Source organism: Dicentrarchus labrax, unplaced genomic scaffold (genome assembly GCF_905237075.1).
Source record: "Dicentrarchus labrax unplaced genomic scaffold, dlabrax2021, whole genome shotgun sequence".
Classification (NCBI taxonomy): Eukaryota; Metazoa; Chordata; class Actinopteri; family Moronidae; genus Dicentrarchus; species Dicentrarchus labrax.
Genome location: NW_026136708.1, coordinates 10,921,474 through 10,949,237, shown reverse-complemented (window position 1 = coordinate 10,949,237; position 27,764 = coordinate 10,921,474). Strand labels below are relative to the sequence as shown.

Sequence of the window (27,764 nt, the reverse complement as noted above, 5' to 3'; positions counted from 1 at the left end):
GCATCAGCTGTGGCTGCAAAGGTCCAGTAGTGATTTTAAGAAAATCTGGATGCTCCCATGAAACTTAACAGGAAGACTCTGTTGAGGGGTTAATTCTGAAGTGCATAACAGGAACTGATTAAATGTCGAAAAAAATTACTGAGGTTAAGACTTTCACAAGGGGAAGTATTCGCTATTCCCTGTCCCAATGAGTCATATTGACAATAAAATGAGGGACAAGAACAGGTTCTGTCAAGTCACACGTTTGTGAAAGGACAAACCTCGGTGGACTCAGTGGAGATTCTCATATCATAATTATTCTCACATGCCAAAAACTGCAGCAACCCTTTTAAGGTAAGAAAATGATATGTAATATATGATATTTCAGTGATTTGGATACAAAACATTTTTTTTATTTTAATTGCACAATTAAAATTATAAAAATACTTTTTAAAATATCTTTTCACATTTAAAAATTGACAATTAATGCTGGGAATTAAAACTAAATTAATGCTGTGAATGATAACCAGAGGTGGGAGGGAACAGTCAGTGGTCAGGTTCACCTCTTGACATTTGTTCATAACAACTCTCCCTTTGATCTACATTTCACTTTCTCCTTTTGCAGCTGATCATTTATTGTGTTCATAAATCAGTGTTGCTATCATGTACATCTGCTTTCCAGCATTAAGTTACATGTGGGTGTGTTATTCTGTTGCATATGATGTCTTTACAAATAGTAATTTTCACATTGTTTAAAACTCAATGAAATCTCCTGTCATCCTCTGTCTTTAATGATTGATCAAAATGTCAACATGCATCCAGGTTGCAGTCCAAGTCCAGGCAGGCGCTTTTATTTGTAAAAATTACTGGATCTGTACATAGAGTTTCTGTCCATTGGATGTTTCAGATGTGATCATCCGTTTTATTTTGAATTGTGAAGTAATTTTAATAGCTGCCCAGGCTTGTTGGATTTTAAAGGTAAGAAGGCGACTTAATCACAGTCACAGGTTTGCTTCACAAAAATCAACAAGCTTTTCTTGTTCCTCTGCTAATGACAGACACCACCTCAAAGACAGCACCCTTTTTAAATGAACATTAACAATACTTTTTTCATTTTTACTCTATCTTGACAGCATTTGACCAACTTTGAAGATACAATATGGTCTTCCTTTCTGCTGAAAAACTAAATTTTGTTTGTTATTTGTCACTAGGTGAGTTTCTGTTTATACCAATTTATTCTTGATTTCTGAATTCAAAAGGTATGAGTGCAGTATAGTCAACTAGTTTGCTTGCATACTTACGAAAGAGTGAGGGTCTCAAAGTTTGTATCAAGAATTGTGTTTTTTAAAATGTTCTTTCTATGATCCGTTTGACGGATGTTTGATGTTGCACAATCTTGGTAAATGTAAATGTAATTATCTTAAGAAATTTAAGAAATTGCAGCACGGAATGCTATGTATTTATAGGACAATATTGTTTTAAATATTCTAAATTAAATAATCTCTTCATGACCAAAAATGTCACTATATTTTAGGTCTTATGAGTCTACCACTGCTTACAGGTCAGTAAGCTGTATTCACATTTTATGCCTAAAACCCATGCATATTACTTATTATTTGCCTTTTATGTTGTTGAGTACATTGTGCTACAATTTGCTTTCATTTTTTCCATTTCCAGAATGTAATGTGAAAATTCAGCTGGTGGGTGGCAGGCCGGAATCACGTTGCTCTGGTAGAGTGGAAATCTACTACAGGGACAAGTGGGGAACGGTGTGTGATGATCAGTGGAGCATTATCAACGCTGAAGTGGTGTGTCGAGAGCTAAACTGTGGGACAGTTCTTGAGGCCAAAAAAAATGCTTTTTTTGGAGAGGGCAAGAATGACATCTTGTTGGATGACGTGCAGTGTGTTGGTCATGAGTCGTCCATCCTCAAGTGTGAACACAGAGGATTTGGGGTAAATAACTGTGGCCATGGTGAAGATGCTGGTGTTATCTGCTCAGGTAAGACTGAGTTGAAATGTTGAGCTTTTTTCTTTTTTTTGCATTAACCTGAAATCAGAGAGTTAGTTCATGAAATCAAACATTACAAAACCCTGCTTTGCAAGTACCTTCCTCAATTTATATCAAGACCAAAAATGTGGAACTGTCAAGAGAAATTGGGAAATACAGCTGTGTCTAAACGCTTCTCTGACTGAGAATGAGCAGTTGCAGAACCAATCCAAAGTCAAAGGTAGTGATATACAGACGTTGTGTGCTTGGAAACACGTAATACCATATAATGTTGCTTGGGACATCCATTTTCATTGGTTTAAAAAGCTCTCTCCATGTTACAAAGTGATTTGCTATATCCCCAGCGTGTTTCTCTACAGAGGAGAATGGGGAAAAGCATTCTTTAATATGGCGTGTCCTTGAAGTGAGGACAGTAAGTTTGTTAGTGGCTCTTCTCACCGCCATTCAAGCAACTACTTTGCTCCGATCATCTGGTATTGTGAGACTACTAATGCCGCCATTATTTTAGCTTCTGATCATATTATTGTGTGCGTTCAAAAACCTAGAGACGGTATGGTCAGTTCACAATTTGTTGTCCACTTTAAGATGATTGTTACCTGTGGTGGCAATGCTGTTGCAGCAGAAGCACAACAGCAAGGTCAACACGACTAGCTGCTTCAAATGTAAAGTGCAAAGGGCAGAAGGTAGAGAAGGGAGATAAACAGTCCCCAGCTAATTTTAATCACGTGTGTATTTTTGGTATAAAGTCATCCCGCAGTGCACGTGCCTCCACCTCATGTCACCGTTGTAGATCGTGGTGCAATTTGCACTTTCGTAAATCTGGGAGACAGGTCAAAATCAAAGCAGAGAAGTCCTGACTTTTAGTCCCAGGTACGGGTCAAGCTCCAAAATCACTGGATCCTACACTTCCCATAATGCAACGCAATAGTGTCCTTCATTAGGCTCCCTGCGCTTACATTATCAGGGTTAGCTTTGAGTGTGCCCCTTTAAAAATGTCTGAAACTGGGGTAGAAATTATCCATAACTTTAACAGTATGGAGAGTTTTTGCTACTCAACAGTTCTGAACTTTAAATTCTCATTGAACTTCTTACTTTCTGTATTTGTATTTTTTAAAGTCACTTATTTCCATGCACCAATCACAATTTAACACCATTTAAATCGAAATTTGACGACCAGCATTGTCAATCAAATCTGATCAAACCACACCCACACATTCCAAAGCAGATTATCGGAATTGTTCACTGTTAAACTATTACTACTATTAACTATTAACTCTACTATACAATAGTAATGGTCAATGTTTTTTTCTGAACTTTAACTAACTAACTAAAATTGTTTTTACTTTTGTTTTATTGTTTTTGTTTTTTTATTCCACATTGTCTGACAGAAATATATTATTTCTGTATCAGCTTGCTCCTAATCTTCTTTGCGACATGTCTTATGGTTCTATACTCATTGTCCCAAAATGCAGCCTGGCACATTTGGTGTTGTTTTATAATTTGGTCTCCACTAGAATTTAAAATAAAGTTCTGTGAGTCTGAAAAATATCCAGCTATGCAGGTTTTCACATGATTTCACAAAACTATTCATCGATCCCTTGTAGCGTATCTGTTCACTTTATTTCTCCCCACATCATTTGCAGAGAATGTGAGAGTAATCAATGGAAGCAATCGGTGTAACGGCAGAGTGGAGGTCTACCATGATGGCCACTGGAAACGACAATGCAACAGCGAGTGGAGCAAGAAAGAAGCTGACGTGTTGTGCAAAGAGATTAACTGTGGGGTCTCTGTCACACAAACCGAAGTGCTGCATTTTGGACAGGGATTTGGCATAGATGGAATCAAAACCACCTGTTCTGGAAATGAGAGTTATATTTCTGAGTGCAACCGTCAAGAATTCAGGGAGAGCTGTGTTGATGCCACGGTTGTCTGTTCAGGTGAATTATTTTGTGGTGAACTTTACATGGTGAGACTATGTGCTATTTTGAAAGACCTCTGAATAAATATACCCTTTACTTTTTTATTTTCCACCTAACAGGCAGTAAACCAATTCGGCTAATGAATGGGACTAATCGGTGTAACGGCCGAGTGGAACTCTATCATAATGGACAGTGGGGAACAGTTTGTGATGACAGATGGGGCATGCAGGAAGCAACAGTTGTATGTCGAGAGATGAACTGCGGGAATGCTCTCGCAGTCAAGTACAAGGCCTACTTCGGCAGAGGTCGGGATCAGGTTTTATTGGACGATGTTGAGTGTAGTGGTCATGAGAAATCCCTTTCTGACTGCCCGCACAGAGGTTTTGGAGAACATGACTGTGACCACAATGAAGATGCCGGTGTTGTATGTTCAGGTAACACACTTTGCTCATGTACAAGAATAAAATCTGGTTGGTAAGACCCTGATATATGTGCATTTGTGTGCGATGATGATGCATATATAGCCATTTTCTGAAAAATATTGATTGTTTTTCTCATGCATGTCTGCTGTATCAGCAGTTAAACCGTTTCTATTTATTGAAGAACATTACTTACACATTTCTACTATAGAGGGAGTATCACTTGTAAACCTTTACCATGTTAGAAAACTTCAGCAGCCTGTCACAATCATTGTTCCTCTTTTATGTGGTTGTTCTTTGGTACAATATCACAGATTTCAAAGTTGTACAATCTGTTCTCCTTACCACAAACTGTCATTGCTGAAATATGAAAATGTTTCTTGAACATTTATAAATACAATACTAATTCTTAACTGCTTCCTCTCCAGACACAGTGAGATTTATGAATGGGACTGACCGCTGCTCTGGCAGATTGGAGGTCTTCGACAAAGACCGATGGGGGAAGATGTGTACTAATAATTGGAGCCCTGAACAGGCTGCAATGGTCTGTAAAGAACTTGATTGTGGAGCTCCGAAAAAAATCCAAGAACACTTTTTTGGTGACAGCGGACTGACTGGGTTTAGAAGTACATGCCCTAGCAATGCGACCATGATTTCCCACTGTACATTTCAAAACCAGGAGAGATGTGATGGTGTTTCTCTGTCATGTGCAGGTAAGACGCAAAAGGTGGGAATATACTGTGGCACCGACTTGTGAATATGTTGGACTGATGGTGGAACTAACTTAAAGTTGAAAGGGTCATAAAAACATGAATCCTCTTGGGGTTGTGAGTGTGTCTGTCACCTAAAGTGTTGGAAGAAGCAATCCACTGATAGATACTGGCATGCTTATTCTGGAGATATTCTATATTTTTGTTATTGTAAACAAACCCCATTTCAGGGAAGGTATACAATTATGTATTTGGGATTTTGATTTGATTTTCTGATTATCCTTTGACCTTTGTCTCACAAAGCAAAAAAGATTGTTTCTGAATTTCTTTATTCTACCACAAATGTGTAATACCTGCAGCAAAGTTTAACTAAAACACATATAGCATTAGTTGCTCTATATGGCTTTATTTGTAATGGCCAATATTTGAACTATACTGTATCAACTTTACAGCGGAAGCAAAGTTAATAGGATTAGGGCCAGGGATACTTTGTGGCTAACATATCTGCTAACACAGAAGCTGGTAAGTGCTTTTAACAATGCATGGACCTGTCCTCAGGTGTTTCACCGCTGAGGCTTGTCAATGGCACTGACCGATGCTCTGGTAGAGTGGAGATTCAGCATGATGGCCATTGGGGAACAGTGTGTGATGATGAGTGGGACATGAGAGATGCCCAGGTGGTGTGCAGAGCCATGGACTGTGGAGCACCTCAGGCAGTCAAACTTAGTGCCTTCTTTGGTCAAGGCAACGGAGACATCTGGATGGATGATGTCGGCTGTGTCGGTAACGAGACGTCCCTTCTTCACTGCCAACATCCCGCCCTTGGAGAAAATAACTGTGGCCATGGCGAGGATGCCGGCGTGGTGTGCTTAGGTATCATCTCAGTTATTACTCTGTTGTGTTGTTCATTCCTCTTTGGGTGGCAGTTTATTTCACACAATGGCTCATTAATGCCTCCGATGAATATTTTGCCCACCATTGTCAGGAAACTGTTATTATATTACAGTTATTTCCACTGCAATATATCCATGAGAATATCATGTACAATTTGAATGAATTAACTAGATATTTCTTTCTAGAGTGTCTAAAAACCAACCAACTGCTGTTTCTCTCTTCTTTGTGTTCTAGCTAACATTAGACTCGTTAATGGGAAAGACCAGTGCTCAGGCAGGGTGGAGTTCTACTATGATGGACACTGGTCAACGGCGTATAATGATACCTGGGGAATGAATGAAGCTGCAGTGGTGTGCAGGGAGATGAACTGTGGAGATGCTTCTAAATTCTCAGGATCATTTGGTCAACAAAGAGAACTGGCAGGGTATCAGGTCAGGTGTAACGGCAGGGAGAGCTCTCTCACACAGTGCACAGTGACTACCAGGACCAGTCGTGCTGGAGCAGCCGCTGTCGAATGTACAGGTAAGACTTGAAGTTGAATTTGAAAATTTTAGTAACCCTCATATATTGTGGAAGCATATATAAAAGATAGATAGATTGATATACTTTATTGATCCCAAGCTGGGAAATTGCAGTAAGCTACACCAGTACTGCAGCTATTGTGCACATTTTTCAACAGGAGATTTTTTGAGACATTTTGAAACGTGTCCCTGTTCAACATTCAATTTTTGTTCTTTTTACTGCACTAAAATTATTTGACAGCTTTAGTTACGAGTTACAAGTTAAGATTTTTACACACAAAACATACAACAAGTGTGTTAAATATGTAGTATATATGTACAAGTACAGCTGAAACAAGTAGTTGAATAATTTATTAGTACAATGATACATATTTTGAACATTTCCAGGTTCCTGCTTATCAAATATGAAGATTTTCTACTTTTTGTGTCCTCAACCAACTACAACAGTCAAATCTTGCTTTTACATTAATGCAGTAATGAGTAGAGTAATAATAATCTAATGGTAACAGTAACAGACATTTTTCTGCATTGAGTACTTACTCTAATAATTTAAGCACATTTTCCCAATTATACTTATCTTGTTCTGTGTCCTTTTTTTTATTTTTATTTTTTTGTCTTTGCTGATGTCTTGAGCACTCTGAAGCAAATCCCTAGCAACTTGCACCGAGTTGTATGGCAATAAAGTATTGAATCATGAATCATCATGAATCATTTTAAATGCTTTATTTGTGTTAGCTATCCCTCTTTAGTGGGTCAAGATATGGTGACAATATGACGAATGACCAGACCTTTTAAAGTCAAAGCAATGAGTAGTTGAGGGACCCTTATTACTCTGTACATTAACTTGTGATACTTAGTAACTAATAACATAGAGAGTGCTCAAATCAAAGTTGTGACCAAGCTAAGACTAACCATGTTGCTGCCTATATGTTTCAGTTGCAACTGAAGGGATATTACAAGCTATAATCTATGCCTGACCACACAGTGTTTGCCCCAATCAAATGACTGCACACAAATTGTCAGACAATATCAAAAATTCATGCTCCCAGAGTAAACTAACATAACAGTTGCATAACTGTCATTTTCAGGCAATGTGAAGTTGGCCGGTGGGCCAAGTCCTTGTGTTGGAAGAGTGGAGTTCTATGACAAAGGCCAGTGGCAGACTGTGTGTGGTGAAACCTGGGATGTGAATGATGCAACGGTGGTGTGCAGACAGTTGGACTGCGGGAAGGCTCATAAGATTACCATCAATACTGAGTATGGTCAAGGCTCAGGACAGAACGGGATTGATATAATAGAATGCAACGGACGCGAGTCAACCCTGGCTCAGTGCCAACAAAGATCATTTAGAAACAAAGTTTGCAACGCCACCTCAGTTGGTGGTGTTGTCTGTCAAGGTATGTCACTTTTCAACTGTTTTAATTTGTCTGTAGATGTTAAACAGATTATCTATAGAGTAAATGTAACAAATCATGAACATACCCTATAGCCAAGATGTTTGGCTAAATCTGACCCAACCTCAACCACAGGTTGTTGATTCTCAACTGATAAGCTGTTGAACTGTTAAAAATCCCCTATAAACTATCTGTAGGCGAACTATCTAAATAAACTGTAACCGTTTATTCATTGCTTATTCACTTCATGAAAGAAAAGAAAGACAATAATTAGACTGTGCCTATTAATACCATATTAAAGCTATACTTGATTAAATTATTAGAACTGAAGCAGGTAACTTGTCTTACAACTGATTACTGTTCGTTTTAATTTAGAAAATTCTACAATTCTGCAGAAATTTTATCAACATGTACTTATGTCCTTATTGTTAAAGGTATTGTGTTTCAAATCTAAATTATGTAGGGAACAACTGTTTTTCTAAATATTATTATTTATCTTCCATATCTTTGACTACCTTCACATTCATTTGTCTGATACCACATAATAACTTTATTTTCCTTGACTTCACAGGAAGTTTGGAGGTCCGGTTGGCTGGTACTACCGATGAGTGCTCTGGCAGAGTAGAGGTCCGTCATGGCAATGTGTGGCAAACGGTGTGTGACACAGAGTGGACCTTGAGCAAAGCTCAGGTGGTGTGTGATAAACTGGAATGCGGAAATGCAATGAGTGCTCCAATAGGTGCCCATTTTGGCCCTGGCAGTGGATCAATAGTGACGGCGAGCAATTCGTGCTTTGACAATGGGACATCTCTTGAGCAGTGCTCACTCAAAGGTTTCCAAACCTCAACATGTGCACATGTGCAAGATGCTAGTGTTGTCTGTGCAGGTAATGCCTTTTAAATTATGTGTTCAAAATTGATACCACTCTCACTTCTACCCAGAAGTGGAAAGCCAATTAGAATATTTCCCAAATTGTAAAACCTTTGCTTTAATTTTTCATTTGCATGACAAAGGTGACTTTTGTTACTTCCAAGTCATATTATATTATTTGATATCATTATTATTCTGTAAGTCAAACCATTATCCTGTTTATGCCATGGAAATTTGCTTCTGAAGATGATCAAGCCATACTTTAAAAAAAATAACTTTTTTTATAATATAATATTAGAATTTTTACTATGAAAATATAAGTGTATCAATAGACACATATGTAATCCAAAAATCCACATACATTTTTAGAATTGTATGTAAATGCATAGACTGATAGCATTTTCTGTTTTCATATGCAGCACAGCTTCGGTTGGTTGGTGGCACAGGTCAATGCTCCGGAAGAGTGGAGGTTCTCTATAAAGGCCAGTGGGGAACTGTGTGTGATGATGAATGGGGAATGACCAATGCTGATGTGGTATGTAGACAGCTTGGTTGTGCTCATGCAGTTTCTGCTCCTTTATCTGCCCACTTTGGTAGAGGCACTGGTCCAATATGGCTGGATAATGTGATGTGTTCAGGCTCAGAGCTTGCTCTCTCACATTGTACCCATCCCCTTTTTGGAGAGAATAACTGCGGGCACGGTGAAGATGCTGGCGTTATCTGTTTAGGTAAGGGGCCTGACTTATTTTGAATCTGTGAATGAAGCCACTACCTCTCAAATGACATAAGATGAAACAGCCCTGGCTGTTGTGACAAAACAGACACACTAAAATATATTATCTGTTTCAGGTGCTCTACAGAAGCCCCAAATAACCTTGAGTCCTGCTCCAGAAGTAAACTGGGGTGAAAAAGTTGAAATCACCTGCTCTGTAGTAACAGAACAGTTAGGTGGGACGTTTGTCCTAAAAAAGCAAGGCGAAGGATCATTTAAAATAGAGAAATACTCTGAACACGAAGCTGTAACCTTCACCTTCCCTAAAGTGGACTTCGAACACAGGGGATCATACTTCTGTGAATATCATAAGAAACTGCCCAATGAAGTCATCTATTATCCCCAAGGAAATATTGCTGAGCTCTCTGTCCTAGGTCAATAATTTTGTGCTTTGTTTGTCCATTTGAACATAATTGACCCTTCCTAAAGTCCCACTTCTTTTTGCTCCGCACTCCTGCACATAGATATGCTATGTACCAGTTTTGTCTATGTTGAAAAGACAACCAAGTAATGAAGATGGTTAAAAAATAAAGTGACATATGTTGCCCATTATATTGGAATGAAATATTTTTTACCTCTTCTCATGGAATGATTGTGACAATGTGATTTATTCTTGATAGACAAAGTGTATATCTTCTCAAAACTTTATTGATCAATCTCTTCCAAACATATCACAGTGAAAATTTAACTACACTTAACCTTTGCAAACTCTGTATTCAGGCATAAACAAAATTGGGGGTATTGAACAATAGGATTAAGGACTTTGTTTCAATTTTTCAACCTTGGTCAATTCAACAGGAAACACATTTTCGAGGGGATTTCATGCATAAGCATGTCCAATATTACTCTTTCAAATGTCACTTAGTCACTAATATTGGGTATAGCCACCCGTAACATGGATCAATGCGATCAAAGACGTCGTGGCATACTGTCCACAAGCTTGTTGATGACGTCAATGGGCAGGGCATCCCACACTTAGGTAAGATCCCGGACTAATTCCGGTAGACTCTGAGGAACTCTGTGTTGAACAGTTTGGTGTGGACACTTGGTCATTTGTCTTGCCCAGTAACCATGCTGAAGCAATCTTCGATTTACAGTTTGGTGAAAAAAGGTTGATTCCATGGTGTTTTCTCCAATAGGCATTTTCCGATTTCTACGGCATAGATTAAGCATTAAGCAGTCATCTCATCTGGTAGTTAGTGGTGGTCGTCCTGGAGATTACAGACTCTCTGCAATATTCCAAGGAAATCAGCAATGTTGGCTTGTTTGTGTCCGTCCTGTCGGAGTGCAAGCACTCTTCGTCGTATTGCGAGTTGCGTCGGACGAAGCATAGCCTAGGGAACTTCTGTGTCAAATTTGGTTGAAAATTATACAGCCAATCCCGAAAACGTGAACTTACAGGCATACGGACTTTAAGCAGGAAAAGGACAACACAGCAAATGTCTTACCTTTTATAGAGACAAATAATTGTTACACATGAATTCGTTTCACCTGCGTAACTCAGTATGTAATCATTGCACCAGGTCAAAGGTGATTACTGACTATAAATAGGAATAAAAAGAGGAATGTGTCTGAAGACAAAATTCTTCCAACTTTATGTGTATAGTCATGTTAGCTAGCTAATGTTAGCAATGGGAGTAATGTGGTAATGGGAGCTTCGACATCGACCATGAGCTAGATAGTTACATCTGAAAGCTAATGTTAGCAAAATGCTAGCTAACTAGCTAGCCTATTTACACCTGTTGTTAGTTAGCTAATGTTTTATTAGCTAACTTATTATAAATGTATGTATATATGTACTATATATATGACTATATTTTGCGTTAAAGCCATCTTCTACATTTAGTTTTCTTTTAAAACATAGACAAGCCTAGCACATAGCATCTAACTACAGGAAAGGATAAAGTCGACTGAGGTTCTGATTGAGCCTTGCACAACTGTTATTTGAGCACAGAGCAAGAAGGGGCGGGACTTGTTCAAGGGTCAATTGTAAGAAATTTGAAAGATTGCCAAAATAATTTATGATCTATATGGGTTTGTAAAAATCTGTCTCTATTCTACAGTGAAATTGGAGAAGCCCACCATCTCCTTGTCGTCTCCCCATGCAATGGTGATCTACAGCCCAGAGAAAATATCGGTCACCAAAGGCAACACCTTCTCTATGACTTGCTCTACTCATTCCAGATATTCTGGAGGTTCCTTCTATCTGTCAAAGTCCAACAGCACCACTCAAGTGAAGGCAGCAATTGGCTACAATATCTTCTACATCACAAACTTTGAAATCCCTGAAATAGATTTTGAACAGCAAGGAGACTATACCTGTGTCTACGCTGTTAACATCTCCTCTAGGGTCTTCTGTTCGGTTCCCTCGAGGTCACTCCAAGTCACTGTAGTCTGTAAGACCCAAAGAACCCTTAAGAGTTTATTTGTCTTTCTTCAATGATTATAGTTGGATTTCTCCTTCGCTGACTCTACTACTCTTTTAATCCCTACAGCCGCCTCATCCTCTTCAGTTGTCGCAGGAGTTATGGGAGGGCTAGTGGTAGTGCTGCTTCTGCTGGTTGTAGGTTTCTTGGTCTGGAGGAGGAGATGGCGGTTTGCTAGTAAGTCGCGGACTACCATATTTATATTACAGTAACGCCCCCTATATTATAATGCCATATAATGTGTCCAGATTGAAGCTGTACTAATTCATATTTCTGATATTAATGATGGGGAAAATGCGTGAAGTGAAAGGTGCAAACCACTGATAATTATCACTGCAGTTTATCTGTTTTCAGTGAAAAAAGATGCTATACAAAGGGTGTATAGATTTTGGCTGACCCCAAGTGGCCAAACAAAATCAGTTATTGGACACTTAATATTGAAAGAAAATATGTAATACACACATCATTATCCCTTAACACAACAAGTGGCCAAAGAATCAATAAATGCATGGCGTAGTTGTTCAGGATTTCCTCTTTTGATTCTTTTAGGGGAATGACTGTTGCTGACATGGTGATTTTATGCTCACTTTTCAGGCACCATGGTTCAATTCAATAACACGTTTGGAGGAACAATAAAAGAAAAAGATGAAGATGAGAGAACCAATGCAGCATTCGATGGAAGGTAGTAATAAAAATAGAACAATGTTATTTGCCAAGATACACCTATTTTATTTATTTTATTATTCTCCCTCAGAGCCCACAATACTCAAGTGAAGGAGCATGAACCCACTCGCGGCCCAGAAGACAAGAAGGCTGATGTCGATACTGATAACTCTGTTGAGAGGGTCCCTGAAGACCTGGCTGGGAGAGTGTGTTATGAGCTTGAACCTCTTGTGATAACCAACTGACTCAAAGAATAACCTATGTCATGTGGTTTCACTAAATTAAAGAGCAACATAAGACAGAAAGTAAGATTTTCAGCTGGGGTTCAGTTGCTCTTTAAGGCCATAGGAACATTAGGGACCTGTTTTTTACACCTCTTTTTAAGTAAACAATTATTCAGAAATCTACCAACTTTGCATTGCCTCAACTAGATACTGTGTCATTTGCTTTAGAAAATCGTATTTAGAAAATAAACTGAGCAGAAATTGAAAATAATTAAGTAATTTCAAATAACATACAGGTAAAAGTTTGCTTGTGGCATTTATTTTCATACTTATTCCTGTGGTCATTTTTATTTTCCTGGGAGATTCTAACAATCACAATAAAGTACACTGACCTGTTAGAACATACTGATTACATTGTCTTTGTGTTGCATGATAATTAGCTTTTTTTCAGTGTATGTGAGTGCTCATCAATAAATTTGTATTTCCTACACTCACATCTCTTCATTCATTTTTTTATCCAACTTTACTTAAAGAGCAGCCGGAATATGCACCATCAAATACAGCAAGGAGTGTAAGAGAAACTGTGGTGGCTGTGAAATTTGCAAAAACTCAAACGGCCCCATCTAGATACCACACTGAAAATACTCCTCCACAGGTAAAAGTCTTGCATTCAAGTATGTAAAAATTATTAAAAAGTTATTCTGCTATAGGCCTAGACTGCCAGGGGACTTCCCTTGATGCACTGAGCTCTTCTCTTCCTCTCCCTCTCTATCTGCACGTATTCATGTCCGTCAATGCCTGTTACTCTACTTCTTCGCCAGTGTTTGTGCTTTCTTGTCTTGCAGGATCCTGGTTGTGCCTGCTGCCGTGGTCTTTATTATTTATATTAGTCATATTATTATCATCATCATTATGATTCATCATACCCCATTAATATGACTACGGTCATCATCATTATTAGTCATTTCTACTAGTATAGTTGTTGCTGTGAATCTTTGGGTCTGTCTCTGTCCTTCTCTCTTTAATACCCACCCCCTCCTTCCCTCTACCCCCCTACTCCCGCCTCTCCCTCTTTCTATCTAACCACAACTGGTCGAGGCAGACAGCTGCCCCAGAAGTTTTTCCTTGCCGCTGTTGCCAAGTGCTTACTCATGGTGGGAACTGTTGGGTCTCTGTAAATAATTTTACAAGGAGTACAGTCTAGACTGGCTCTGTTTGAAAAGTGTCCGGTGGTAACTTTTGTTATGAATTTGCGCTATACAAATAAAATTGAATTTTCTAAAAGATCATCATATCTGTGTAGAGTCACTTTAGAGTCAACTTTTTATAAGCTTTGTCACAAACTATACAAATTGTAATCTGAAAGATAACTAGTAACTTAAACTCTAAATGTAGTGGAGTAAAAAGTATTTTTAGTATTTAAGTTTCCTTAAAATAAAGTAGCCTACCTCAAATTTGTACTTAAATGCAGCACTTGAGTAAATGCACTAAGTTACATTCCAACACTGGTAGTGTGTGTGGGTGTGTCAGTGCTTTCACAACAGGCTACAGCTGGAAACGCATTCAGTAGAAGTGGGTGTTCCCATGCAGGAAGGTAAGCCATGTCCAAACCTGCTCACCTTGTCTGCTGTTGCAGCAAACCAGCACTGCATACCTGCATGTAGGATACTGGAACCTTCCCTCTCTCCACTTCTCTCTGCACCTCTCTCAGTCTGTCTCTCTATAAACCTGTGTATTTGTAGATCAAGGTCTTATTGTCAACATGGCAGATATGTTACAAGTGTTTTATACCAGCGTGAGCAGTTCCCTGGAGGTACAGTATGCAGTCTTACTTGCTTCATTCTTTTACTTGTATAGGCTTATTGTTAAACACTGACATATTGGCAGCATTTAACAACATATTATAAGGCATGTTGAGTTTAGTACAATATATTATGTTTGCACAGTATTTTGTTTCTGTAGACAAACTGTATCTGTACATCAAGGACATTGAAGAGGAGTTTAACGCAAAGCAATGCATAGAACTTGGTATGACAAAACTTAAAACAATAAAACTTAAATCAAGGAATTCTGTCCTTTCCAGATTAAGAAACACCAGGAGAAAATATTCCTAATATTGGACGGCAAGAAAATCCAATACAAACCTGTGGACATTTCTCAGAATTCTGAAGACAAGGATTTAATGAGGAAGATAGCAGGGAACCCGACTGCACTGCCCCCTCAAATATGCAAGGGGAACGTCTACTGTGGGGTAAGTCTCACACAATAACCCTACAGATATTACTGACAATGTAACACCTTCTCAAAACTAGTGGAGTTACGAGTGAATGTAAATCATTTACACGCCCGCTGCATTTGTCACTGGGAAAAAAACCTTTTGTAGGGCGTTGACGCAGGAGTTAAATAAATATTTACAGTATATTAAACCACCCACAGGTTTGCACAGACACACACACACACACACACACACACACACACACACACACACACAAACACACATATGTTGCAAATGCATGCATAAGTGTAAACAGCTATTGGACTTTATTACTCATACAGGTATGCTGGAACACACCCTATCACCCCCAACACACACACACAAACACACACCGGATTGCTCCTCGAGGGTTTTGACAGTCATTTCAGCATTCCAGTCAGACTTTTCGGCGACATAAAATTTAGGGCCACCAGTAGGTTGACATTTCTTGGTCAAACGGAAATGTCTTGACAGCTGTTGGATGGATGGACAATGTTTCCCACATGATGAATTGTTATAACTTTTCAACCATCACCAAGTCAAAATGAAAAAATGTACTATTTTATCACCAAATACCTGCAAACCCAATGGTATTCCCATGAGTTTCAGCTGTGCTTTGTGTTTAGTGTTAATTAGCAAATGTAAGCATGCTAAAACGTGACACTAAGATGGTGGTAAACATTACCTGCTGAGCACATTTTGACACTGTCACTGTGAGCTAGTTAGTGTGCTGCTGTATGTGTCAATGCTCAACACACCATTACAGTATGTCTAAACTTGTCTTTGAGGTGCAATAACATTTCAGACAATGTGCAATGGTAGCTTCTCATATGCCACCTCTCTTTTTATTATTGTGTATCTCCTTTTGTTTCTTTTATTATCGTTATTATTTATCTTTGTGTGCATGTATGTATGGAATATCTAATGAAACCATTTTAAGAGCCAAACAGCAAATTTAGTTGTACAATGTGCAATGACAATAAAGGCATCATATTATATTCTAAAACACACTAGTTTCTTGATTAGTTAGCTAATTGTGTGAAGAACAAAAAAAGAGAGCTTAAAAGAGATGTTCAATACAAAACCTATACTGTGTGAAGTGGGCAAGCTTAGCTGTTAGGAGATTCTATAGCATATACAGCACTCATTTTCTACAATATATAATAATTACATTAAGATTTAAGAAGAAAATGTGTATAACGTTCTGTCTCTCTGCTTGTCCTCCACCCTCATCCCCAACACCTCTTCTTTCTTTCAGGACTACGCTGCATTCGAAAATGCCGTCGAGATGGAACAATTAGAGGCGTTTCTCAAACTCTAAAAGAATGGAGACCAGCTGTGGGACAACTCAACCACGTTGCCATGTTCACTGCAATATTTACACATCTAGTTAAGCAAACAAACAACCAATAAATCTATAAAAGACAATATGAATATTAAAATTTTCTTTCATTAGATTCGGTTGTGACAGAACAATGTTTTCATACATATTTGATGAATAATGCACACTTACAGTGAAGTGGAAGTGCTTTTCTCTTTTCGGGGAAAAGCATATGAGAGTTGCACATCTGAACAGTTTGTGTGATGAAAATAAAATTTCTTAAAATCTTTCAAACTCTGCCTGTTGCACTCGTTGATATGAATTTTGTCATTTCTTTTTTGTGTAGTGTGGTATCTACCTGCAGATTTAGTGGGATGAAGAAACTGTATTATCTCACTTTATGTAAGAGAAGAAGAAATTCATTTTGTGCAGAGTTTTTATCTTAGAAGACCTCAGCGAGTGAAAGTATCAGGGAGCTTTTTCCATTTATACAATCAAAGCATCAGCACGGCAACAGATCATATACTGCACTAACATCGGAAAGTGTCACCAAACACAACCACATTTATGGTCTTGCCCTAATAACCACAAAGCAGGAGCCGGCAGAACGCTGTAGAACAACATGTCAGCCACAATACACAATTACATTCAAATTGCAGAACCATGGAGAGACTAATGACATATAGACAAAGCTCTTATCCCACTGATTGCCACGCGCTTTCACAACAACTACCCCTGGGTGTGACGATTTTAAGAAAAGGCTCTAGGGAACAACACACAGTGTCAACTATAGACTGATGGAACCATGTGTCAGCTATAAATTAAAATTTACATGGATAAAAAGTTAATATTGAGTAGGTCTGAGCACAGATTTTAGCACTTTTAATCTACATTTGTAGAAAGTTTTTTTAACTAACTAAAACAACTCTAAAATAAACTAAAAGTTCAAATATTGCATTATTTTCATAGACTGGTTACACTTGCATATTAGCCATATTGTATTGACATGAACACAAAGATGTAGGCTATACCGTTTTGGTAACTCAGTACAATAAATTCTGGCAACTGCAACTACAACAGGCAGCACACTGGACGCCCCTGTAGGGAGCCGATGGGGCCTGGTGGTATTAAAGCAATGTCGCGGGCTTATGACGTCCTCTTTCCCCGCTACCCGAGAGGAGGTTTTGGTGCGTTTGCTGAGCGACCATCACAATCTACAGGATTAATCAAACATCTCAGTTTAGAAACTGACCACAGTGGGCTGTTTACGATGGATAATAACTCTCCTTTCATATCTGTTCTTTATTGCAGAACTTTAAGTCCAACATCCACTAAAATCAACAATGGCCGAGGAAGGGTGAGCATGACGCTTGTGTTAGCCGCTAGCCCAGCCGGTATAAACCGGGATATGTAAGGAATAAAACGGCGCTGACATGAAGCTAGTGTTTGTAAGAAGTTGTTGCGGTGTTGTGTTGAGGTTATTGTAGGTATCGGCTTCCTACAATGACAGCTGCGATAATGAGTGTTATTTTGGATTAGCTAACCGGTTAGCTTAGCCGAGTTGCAGGTTTAGGGACTCTTTGATGTCTGCGTGTGTTTGGATGCTTTAAACTAGAGGAAGGTTGAGCGGTCGTAAACTCGCTCTTTACTCTGCTGAACAATAATTATAATGGTCAAATCAGTGGACGCGGTAACGTTACGCGTTGTTAGTTAACGTTACATGAAATATAGTCACTGTCAAAGTCCTCTGGCCAAAACAGCTCAAAGCACTGCCATTTAACAGCACATGGGAATGTTTATACAAGCTTAACATTTAGAAACACTTCTCCTAAAATACGAGTATTAACACATTGGACACTAAGAACTGAATCCTCAACTAGTAAAAGACCAATGTTTGTGGTATTATCTAAACTGGACTTGAACTACAGTAAACTAATTTCATGTCGTTCACTGAAATGATATGGGTATGTTTGATGTGATATAGAAGTGACGATAAAGGGGCGCTGCGGTGTGCTGATGTGTTCACAAGTTGCAGTAAACTGTAAAGCATGTAACAGGCTTATTGTGAATGTCCTGTCCTTACAAATTGTCGTGTGAATTAGTTTTTACTGAAAGTTATAATGAGTAAATTAAACCGTGTCTCTAATCAAGAATTAGATGTGTTATCTGGAGCAATGGTAGCTTTGCCATCCCACTGATGGTGAGAGGTCAGCTGTCCTGAGGCATAAAACTTAACTTTAAATGAGCTCTGTAATGCTTGAATGATGACTTTACATTCTTTTGTCGGATACCCCTTCACTCAACAATGAGTGAGATCCCTATTCTGACATGCTGGGAGCTCTACTGGAATCCACTTATTTGTCCTCCCATTTTGGTCAATATATAACTTTTTTTTTTTCTTTTCCTCCCATTATGATTTTGATAGCGTTGCCGCTGGAGGTGTCATGGATGTCAACACCGCTCTCCCTGAAGTGCTGAAGACCGCACTCATCCACGATGGCCTCGCCCGTGGGATCCGTGAGGCTGCCAAGGCCTTGGACAAGTGCGTTCATTTCTTTTGTCCTTTAGTTGGTGTATCGCTGATATCTTGGCTCCCTCTACTGAAACTTTAATGTGGAAGCCTGCCATTGTTACCCATTTTCAGTCTGAGATGTGCCATCAAGCTTTTGAAATCTGTAAATGGTGTATAAACCCTTGTTGTACTTTAATTCACTGGTCATTTGCAGGCGTCAGGCCCATCTCTGCGCACTTGCGGCCAACTGCGACGAGCCCATGTACGTCAAGCTGGTGGAGGCCCTCTGCGCCGAGCATCAGATCAACCTGATAAAGGTAATGTGCCTGCTCATGACCAGACTTATTTAGCATCAGGTTTGGCAGACAAATGGAGGGGAAATGCCTCTCACATGTAGAATCTATTTTTCAGGTGTCTTGTGTATTGAAAGATGAGTTAAGGTAGCATGTTATCATGTACGGCTGTATCGCTGATGATGATTTGGCTCCCTCTACTGAATACCGTGAGGAGATTGCCACTGTTACCCAATTTCTGTCTGAGATACAGCAGAGTACCCACATTGCTGCCATTTTTATCTCACTGCACTACAAGTATTAAACTATGTGAAGGCAATTGTGACTACCCTTCAGTGCACATTGGTTATTAGTTTATCTAAATTGTAATGTTTATATTTATGAAAATAGGATCTTTTTAGATTTTTTTTTCCAAAGTCGCCAACATTCACTCTTTCAAATCTGTGTAACTTAATTTCAGGTTGATGACAACAAGAAACTCGGGGAGTGGGTCGGTCTGTGCAAGATCGACCGTGAGGGCAAACCCCGCAAGGTGGTGGGCTGCAGCTGTGTCGTGGTCAAGGTAAATATTGCTGCTTTATCGGCCTAAATTCCCTTCAATAAAGGCAGGGCAGAGATGCTGAAGTCTTTCATTTAGTGAGACTACAATGGGATGATGACGAAAGGGATGGGTGTTAAGTAGAGGTGTTAAGACTTATAAGTAGCTCTGCCAATCAAGTGCAGGTGCTGGGCTTTGTGCCATGCAGCTGTTGTTGATAACTTTTGGCTAGATAACAGCCAGGGTACGAGCCCCGTCGTCTATCTGTGGTGTCTGGGGTCCCTAAGAATGGCTACATATAGCAACGCATGACAGCAAACATTGCACGCTATTGACACGTCATCACTGTAATCTCCTAAGGGGTGTGTGTGCAAACATTGTTCAAATCAGCATGACTGTATTTGAATTTCTAGTTTATAGACTACTATATATCTACTATCTATACTTTGTCTTTTAAGTCTGGCTGAATAATGGGGGAAATGTGTAAGATGTACAAGACAACTATTTCTATTTCCATGTGATTTTAATGGAACAGGATAAACATGTTATTTTGGTTGGTTAAATGTAAAGGTTGATGGGAAAATCCAGTTTATAAGGTTATTAAACTTATTAGTGCTTTGTGGTGGACAAACTATTGTGGCACTTAGGCCGAGGGTACTCTTTCCTGCCAATGGGTCTCAAACATTATTCCACTGAGCAGCAGGGGATAATCTGCCACATGCCAGCAAAGGCAGGGAAGATGACTGAAAACAAGTAAACAAAGCTTAATTTTAAAATGCTAAGAATCTTACAATCTTTTTTACGAAGAAGGAAATGTACCTGACATGTATGTTAGACATTATGGATACCCACAATAGGTTTCACTGAATGTAAACTGCTTCTGTTTACAAGGAAACTCTGCAGGGCCGCTTAATTACCATTAATTACCTCAAACATATATTTACTGATGTCTTGTTGAGTTTTGGCTGACGTACACTGACACAGATGTGTAATTTAGAGCTTAGTCGTGTCTCTTACCTGCTCATCTCAAACTTTATTTTTCTGTCTACAGGACTATGGCAAGGAGTCTCAAGCCAAGGATGTGATTGAAGAATACTTCAAAGGCAAGAAATAAGGTGTCAATAAAATTTGGAAATTAAGTTGTTGTCTTAAGTGTTTTTTTTATTTTATTTTTATACACCTTTTGGATATTTGACTGACCACTGACAGACTATAAAATCATGCTTGGATATATAACTATTTAAGCTTGTTGGGAGAACTAGACTATACTGTTCATGAAACTGATGGTTTGTATGAGTCTAAATTGTGGGATGTCAGATTTCACACATTACAAATATATAAGGTACATTTGTGCTTTATCATGGGCTATCAGGAAAAGTGCACTATTTTCAGTAATATGCAGCACTGTATTTATTAAGTTTGAGTTAAAATTTCATTAGGGAAGACAAGATGCGTAGGTCATTTGGATAAGTTTTCTCCTTTATATCTACATACATAGACATTTCTGAATAAAGAAAAGACATTCAAACACATTAAGGCACAACACATCATGACGCACATCCTCATTCCCCCCACCCCACCCCAAAATTACAAAAATCCAGAGAGGAAAAAAAGACCCAAAAATGAATTTCCTTTCCTTGACAAAAACATCCACCACTGCCCTTTAAGTTTATTGTAAATAATTTACAAGTTTCTGCCACAGACTGCATTGTTGTGTTGTGATTATACCACCAGGAAGAAAACACTTTAAAAAAGCAGCCGTTAACCCCGCACACATAATGCTGCCCGTACAGAGAGGCCCTCATTGTTTGAAGATAGTTCGTCCCAGGTGACCCACAACAGGCCTGATACTAGCCTGGGTGCTCCAGAACAAACCAAACATCAAGGAGTTGCCCAAAGAAACATCCTCCCAGGCCGAGGGAGGTCTTTTAGCCTTTACAGGCTTTCAGTCTGCTACAGCTGCAAGGACAGTAGACAGGATTTTCACAGCGGTCCCTTCCCAGCATCAAGGGCACGGGGGTGGATGGGGTGGGGGGCTGAGCTGGATATAGTTGAGTCGTCTCTTAACCCCACTGTTCTTTTCTTTACCTCCTTTTCACCTCTCCTTTTGCTTCTTAAGACCGTTCAGAGTTTGTAAATCCAGACGTTCAAAAAACAAGACAAAAATAAAATCACAAAAACAGTTGCAGTGTATTGTTTGTTCTTAAATAGTTATACAAAAGAAGGGGGGGCTGCCTGGCTGACCATGTCCATGGTAACATTGCATGAGTCCATATTGCTAGAATAGTTACAGGTACTCAAACTCCAGTGCTTGGTGTAGTGCCAGCAGGTCAGAGTGACTGGATATCCTCCAGAAAGGCATGTTGTGCTGTAGAGTGAAAATACACACGTCATTAAAAACAGCAATACAGTTTCATAGCTGCATACCACCACCTAAAGACATGCAAGCTACACTACAGTAGCTTGTAGCTGCTTGCTTTGCAAAAGCACTGCAAACAAAATCCATGCAATCCTAAGGCTTAAAGGAAGAGCTCAGCATTTTGGGATGTGTGCTTAACTGCTTCCACACAGAGTTAATGCACATGAGAAAATAGATATCACACTTTTAACTTTCCATTAAATAAGGCGATAGCTATCAGCTGTTAGCTTAGTTTTATATAAAGACTGGAAATGGGAAAACGGCTAACCTGGCTCTGTTCAAAAGATACCAAAATTTGCCACTACTGCTCACAAATGAATGTGTTATTTGTTTAATCTGTACAAGGTGTAAAATGCTAATCTGTGTTTTTTCAAAAATATATTTTGGGCTTTTGTTCCCCTTATTTATAGGACAGGTGAAGATAGACAAGGCGGGGTGGCATGCAGCGAAGAGCCACAGGCCGGAATCGAACCCGAGCTGTTGCGATATGGTCCACTAGGCCTTCCGCTTATGTGTGTGCACTGAAAAAATATCCAGTGTTTGTACACAGCCCTGGCTCTGTAAATGCAAAACAAATGTGGAAAGTGGATCGGACCGAGCCACACAGCACTAACTTTATTTCCAGATCCGATTTGTGTGTCATGTAACATTAAGTGACTTTCTCACAGACATTGGTGTTTGCACTATATCATGGAGTTGGATTTCTCCACGATAGCTTACCCCACTGTTAATTAGCGAGCTTTAAAGACACTGGAATGTGGATTTTGTTACCTTTGGCCTGAGCTAGACAAGCTGTTTCCCTCTGCTTCCAGTCTTTATTTAAAGCTAAGCTAACTGGCTGCTGTAGCCATATATTTAATGGACAGATAAGAGTGTGGTATCTGTCTTCTCCATGAACTCTTAGCAAGAAAGCGAATATGCATATTTCCCATAATGTCGGAGTAGTCCTTTAACAATCCCAGCACCCAGCATTAAGAATGAAACCCAAAGCTGGAGAAGAGATGGGATTTATATTCACAATTAAGGAAATATGTCCTTGTGCTATGGATTAGAGTATATCACTACTTATCAACTTTTTTTGTTGTGATATAACTCTACTATATCAATAATATAAACTACAGTATCAATGTACAACCAAACTCCGCACACCGCTGGATAAAACTCAACATTGTTGCTCTAAACAAATGAGATTCATAGCTTAATCACTGCGTACATTTGGGCAGCCATTTATTTTCAGTTTCAAATGTGACAAATCACATCGTTTATATGATCCAAAGCAATGAATTTCATTTTAATAACTCACTAATTTGTATATTTGACTTTCAGTTGGTGCAAAATGTACAACATTAGCTAAGCCCCAATCTCACATTTTCACTCTGACGCAATTAAAAGTCTCCGGTCACTCCATGAAAAAGGGAAAAAATAAAAAGCAATAGCAAGTACAGAAACAGAAAAAAGTGAACGACCAACACAAAACCTCTACAGCAAAGAAAGGCAGGCTTCGTCCAATCAGAGCTCACACTGTGAGGAGTAGGCGGGGTCACGGTGAGGTTGCGGGTCCATTACCTTTTTGGCCGCCTGCTCCTCTTCCACACCGTCCCCAATTACAACATACACTACTTTCCTGCCAAACCTTTGCATTATGCGTTCAAAGCAACTCTCTTTTCCTGCAAAAAAACAAATAAACAAGGGGAGGAAGGAAGGAGGGTCACATGGTCAGAGGGGTCAGAGTTCAGAAATTGTTTGTTTACCTGGCTGGCCGCATGCTCTTCATCCTTCCCATCGCCAACCACAACATATGTAATGTTAGTGCCAAAGCGGGAGACTATACGCTCAAAACAGCTCTCTTTGCCTGGAGACAAACAAATGGCTTTCACAGGTTTTTCATTTGTTGTTTAGACGGAGATAAAACAGAGCTCTGTGCTTCAAGGGTGAAGTGAAGGAGAGGAGACAGGGAGAGGACGCTTTTACACACACCCACACACACACACACACACACACACAGACACAAACACACACACACCATTATCCCACAGCAGATCGCTCACTCTGATTAATCCTGACACCCACATGGTGCATCCTGAGAGGTACTTCCATTCGGATAAACATACTTAATCTTGTTGCCACGACAACTCGAAGACGTGATGTCAGAAATCACACCCCATATTAACCTCTCCCCCCCCCGTACAACATACACAACGCTAATTGCACATAGAGTAACTCCACATGCCAAGTAATGTGTCCAGGAGTCTATAGGATGTGGCATCTGACCTGAAACACTTTTGCAGTCTGCTTGTCTTAAACCTCAGGCAGTTGCCATGGTTACCACATTGCTACGTCCACTTAAATCAAGGCACGGTGGGGTTGAACTGGGTGTAACATAAGCTCACAAACACACAGACGCACACACTTGGCTTTGAGTTTTCTTTCCTGAATGTTTTGGCTCTCTAGCCGCCCCATAATTGTTTTGTTTCCTTTGTACAGATTTATGTATGCTTGAATATAATTTAGTGTTGGCCACGGTTGCAGTACGTTGGCGTAACCGGCTGAGGTTGAGGCTAATAGAGTCCATTCAGTGTGTGGGCGTCCGGCCTCGAGGATCCAGCAATTGTCAGAGTTGTTGAAGGAAAGATCAGGATTATGTGAGGTGAGGATGGATGTAATGTTATTTAGAGTCAGTGTGAGCTGGAGAATAACTCTGGGATTAAACATGGCATATTATAGATTCTACACACCCCCATGCCTGTGTTTCTTCTTCAATTGCTTTAACAGAGAGGCTGCCTGTACAAGTTTGAATTGCTCCCAGTTATCATCGGTTTTTAACACAAATATATTGTCACTTAGGTTGAAATGAACATTAAAATACAAAAATATTCATTTGACTTGACTGTTCACTTACAAAAAACAGAAACAGTCACATATTGTGATCAATCTTAGGTAATAAATGCCTAATGGAATAAGTAATGCTCATGTTGGCACAATTCTGTAACATTTAAGTACATTTGGATTGAGGAGTCAGGGTCTCTGTTTCACAGTGCAGACTAAATAAATACTCTAAAGTTGTATAAAAAGAGTATCACATAACAGTTACTGTAATACTAATGCAACAATATGCAAGAGGCAGAGCTGGGAAATAAATAAATAATAAATTGATCATCAAATCGAGATTTCAAATACAAATGTTATGATTTGGAGATATACAGCTGATAAGGACTCTATAAAACCCTAATCCAGCCACGTCACTCATCTACACAAAAGGTGTTTAATCATTTAATATGAGAACAGGGGGAACAGGTGATAAGACATTAGAGATATGCTCACCAAAGATATGGTATCTTTTGTAGTTTGTATTAATATTTTATTTTTAGGCCATATTGCTCAGCCCTAGAAACTGGGAGCACTGATATAGAGAGAATGATGTACTATAATGTCATCTGTGTAGTTATAGTGCAAGTATTGTAATTTAAAATGAAAAAACTACACTGAAAACTATTTATTGTAGACTAATATTATATTATACTTGATAGCTTTTTGGTCATGGTCAAAGGGTATGTGTGTTTGGCCAATGTGTAACCAGCGTGATATATTTTCCTTAAATAGAGTTTAATGTGAATTGGGTTCAGTTTTATTTTTCCCCTCTCTCAAACACACACACACCACACACACACACACACACACACACACACACACACACACACACACACACACATATATACACACAGGTTATAAAGTAAAACATTACTGCAACTCAAACATTCCCAACCAACCGCTCAGTGAACCTGAGTCCAACAAAAGCAACAAGTTTAACATCATAACAGGATATCAGTAACATATGGAGTAGATGAAGAAACATCAAAATAATGGATAACCAACAAAAAACATGCAGCTTTTGAACCGTTAAAATACCATAAGTAAGATATATAGACAGTCACTATTTAATTAGATCCATTCCACATTATATGATTTACATCAATGTTATATTATTGTTTAAAAGTTATGGAATCTGTGTGTGCATGAGGGTTTCTTACCTATTTTGGTTGCACTGTAAATGTTCTCGACAGGGAAAACAGACCCCAGACTATATAAGAGAACTTTAGCCAGCGCTGGTATGAGCTGCGTTGTGGTCACCAACACATTTACACAGTTACTCCTGTGGGACACATATAGAGAGCAGCCTCATTAAGTAAAGACGAGTGGATCAATAGAGGGACGAATGGATCGTGAATAAATATCTGTTGAATATGGATTAGTTCCCACGCTCTGGTTCTTGACCTTATTAATTAACGGAGGGGAGAGACAAGCAGAGAATACATAGAACATGAAGTGGCACCTGGAGCTGATGATGGACAGGGACTTGAGTGCGTGGGTGAGCCAGGAGTCAGTCAGAGCCTCCACCTCTGCTCTCAGCTGCAGCCAGGCATCTCTTTTAGCAGGACCCAGCAGACCTAAAGCCCAGGATGACTTTAATACACCCTCGCAGCATCACAGCGCCACACACAAACACACAAAACTGGGTCCACTGGGGCTGGACCCATATTTAGTGCATCTTATGTGGGACTTTAATGAAATATCACATATTGGCTTTGGTGTTATCTATTACAAACTGTAAAACCTGTGATGAAGGTTTGGTGGCATTACACAGTTCATTTGTGCTTAATAGTTAAATGGCATTTGTTGTATATTTGTATAGCTAAACCTCATTTAGAGGGGCTTCAGTGGAGAGTTTTAATATCCACAGTCCAGCCTAAATACTGTTATAGAATAGTTTCCACTCCACAATAAATATATTTTTCATTTCAGCATAAAATTGGTCCAGTTAACATGATTAGCTTTGCTATTGATGTCTGAGCCCATTTTGATAAAAGCTATAGAATTAACTGTTTTTATAGATTGACTGGAACCTTTATTATATTTGTACGTATGTATAGGCTGTATGTGATGTACACTACTATGTATTCATTTAGTATTTGCCTTCAGAATTGGGCCTCCAAGTCCAGGTTTTATCCTTTTTCCTGACTTTTAGTAATCATTTCATTAAAGTCTTTACAAAAGGTTTCCTAAACCCCAGTTTTCAGCTATAGCATCAGATACATTTTACATTATCGTTTTATTAACTGTTACACTCTGACGCAGAGGTTTAAAAAAATTATAATTAATAGAACCTGTCCAGAATATATGGAAAACATGAAACAAGTTCATTCTTTTGGTTCATGAATCTTTTCAGATAGACCTTAAATCTTATTTCAGACTGAGGCATTAATTTACAAGTTTTAACTCAACAAAAACTCCCCGTCTCTATCACCCCCTTAACTGTCCCTGGTGATCAGCAAACTCCCGTCAGATTGGCTTACCCCCCACATTGTTTTTGTATGTGCTATACAACTCTTTGACTCGTCGGTAGCGGAAGGCCAGTTTCCTCATCCAGTCGACCCCGCCGCGGACACCCGTAGCCAGGCACAAGTTGGCGCTGGTTGCAGCTGCATGGAAGCCATCAGTTGCAAAACTGTAAGTACTGTCAATAATAATGATATGTTTTATTTGAAAAATCTGCTCTGGTAGAACAAAATATAAAAGGGTTATTTTTATTATTCAGTACTATAAACATAACTGCCAGTATGTCATTTGT

General features: G+C 39.1%; 4 protein-coding genes and 3 non-coding genes across 19 annotated transcripts in view; 6 read left to right on the top strand and 1 right to left on the bottom strand.

Annotated features, from left to right (window-relative positions):
• The first annotated feature begins 174 nt into the window (after positions 1-174).
• LOC127367859 (deleted in malignant brain tumors 1 protein) lies at positions 175-13,291 on the top strand. 3 transcript variants are annotated; one of them, XM_051408044.1, is made up of 17 exons: positions 175-333; positions 1,113-1,190; positions 1,514-1,540; positions 1,657-1,980; positions 3,633-3,926; positions 4,028-4,342; positions 4,756-5,040; positions 5,596-5,910; positions 6,166-6,453; positions 7,541-7,849; positions 8,418-8,732; positions 9,136-9,444; positions 9,566-9,862; positions 11,552-11,884; positions 11,984-12,091; positions 12,509-12,596; positions 12,669-13,291. In XM_051408044.1, exons 2-17 carry the CDS (start codon positions 1,139-1,141, stop codon positions 12,820-12,822), a joined length of 3,813 nt encoding a protein of 1,270 aa, XP_051264004.1. In that variant the 5' UTR covers positions 175-333; positions 1,113-1,138; the 3' UTR covers positions 12,823-13,291. The 3 variants fall into 3 exon arrangements, with proteins under 3 accessions (XP_051264004.1, XP_051264007.1, XP_051264006.1); XM_051408047.1 differs by having other exon boundaries at positions 12,509-12,592; positions 12,669-12,824; XM_051408046.1 differs by lacking the exon at positions 175-333 and adding an exon at positions 789-957.
• Positions 13,292-14,391: 1,100 nt separating this feature from the next.
• zgc:153284 (uncharacterized protein LOC751696 homolog) lies at positions 14,392-16,670 on the top strand. The gene is made up of 3 exons (XM_051408055.1): positions 14,392-14,614; positions 14,885-15,052; positions 16,314-16,670. Exons 1-3 carry the CDS (start codon positions 14,564-14,566, stop codon positions 16,374-16,376), a joined length of 282 nt encoding a protein of 93 aa, XP_051264015.1. The 5' UTR covers positions 14,392-14,563; the 3' UTR covers positions 16,377-16,670.
• An 802-nt stretch (positions 16,671-17,472) lies between these two features.
• On the top strand, positions 17,473-20,858 carry rps12 (ribosomal protein S12). Its single transcript, XM_051408054.1, has 6 exons — positions 17,473-17,563; positions 17,688-17,733; positions 18,802-18,918; positions 19,103-19,205; positions 19,642-19,743; positions 20,771-20,858. The coding sequence occupies exons 2-6, from the start codon at positions 17,720-17,722 to the stop codon at positions 20,831-20,833; spliced, it is 399 nt and encodes a 132-aa protein (XP_051264014.1). The 5' UTR covers positions 17,473-17,563; positions 17,688-17,719; the 3' UTR covers positions 20,834-20,858.
• LOC127368951 (small nucleolar RNA SNORD101) lies at positions 18,632-18,708 on the top strand. The gene has a single exon (XR_007885968.1). It is a non-coding gene; the product is annotated as a small nucleolar RNA SNORD101 (small nucleolar RNA).
• On the top strand, positions 18,949-19,031 carry LOC127368956 (small nucleolar RNA SNORD100). The gene has a single exon (XR_007885973.1). It is a non-coding gene; the product is annotated as a small nucleolar RNA SNORD100 (small nucleolar RNA).
• LOC127368954 (small nucleolar RNA SNORD100) lies at positions 19,351-19,433 on the top strand. The gene has a single exon (XR_007885971.1). It is a non-coding gene; the product is annotated as a small nucleolar RNA SNORD100 (small nucleolar RNA).
• A 319-nt stretch (positions 20,859-21,177) lies between the features above and the next one.
• The window catches only part of eya4 (EYA transcriptional coactivator and phosphatase 4), a 43,646-nt gene continuing 37,059 nt past the window's right edge, over positions 21,178-27,764 (bottom strand). For 4 of the 11 annotated variants that reach the window (XR_007885549.1, XR_007885553.1, XR_007885550.1 and 1 more), the window contains 5 exons: positions 27,490-27,650; positions 26,469-26,583; positions 26,167-26,288; positions 23,705-23,990; positions 21,178-22,087 (listed from right to left, as the gene is read on the bottom strand). Coding sequence is in view for 6 of the 11 variants with exons in the window: in XM_051408048.1 (XP_051264008.1) it covers positions 23,779-23,990; positions 26,167-26,288; positions 26,469-26,583; positions 27,490-27,650 (610 nt within the window). In the remaining 5 variants the exon portion in view is untranslated. Of the gene's footprint in view, positions 22,088-23,659; positions 23,991-26,166; positions 26,289-26,468; positions 26,584-27,489; positions 27,651-27,764 lie in introns of those variants that run through there. The other 7 variants (XM_051408049.1, XM_051408052.1, XM_051408051.1 and 4 more) reach the window with 4 other exon arrangements.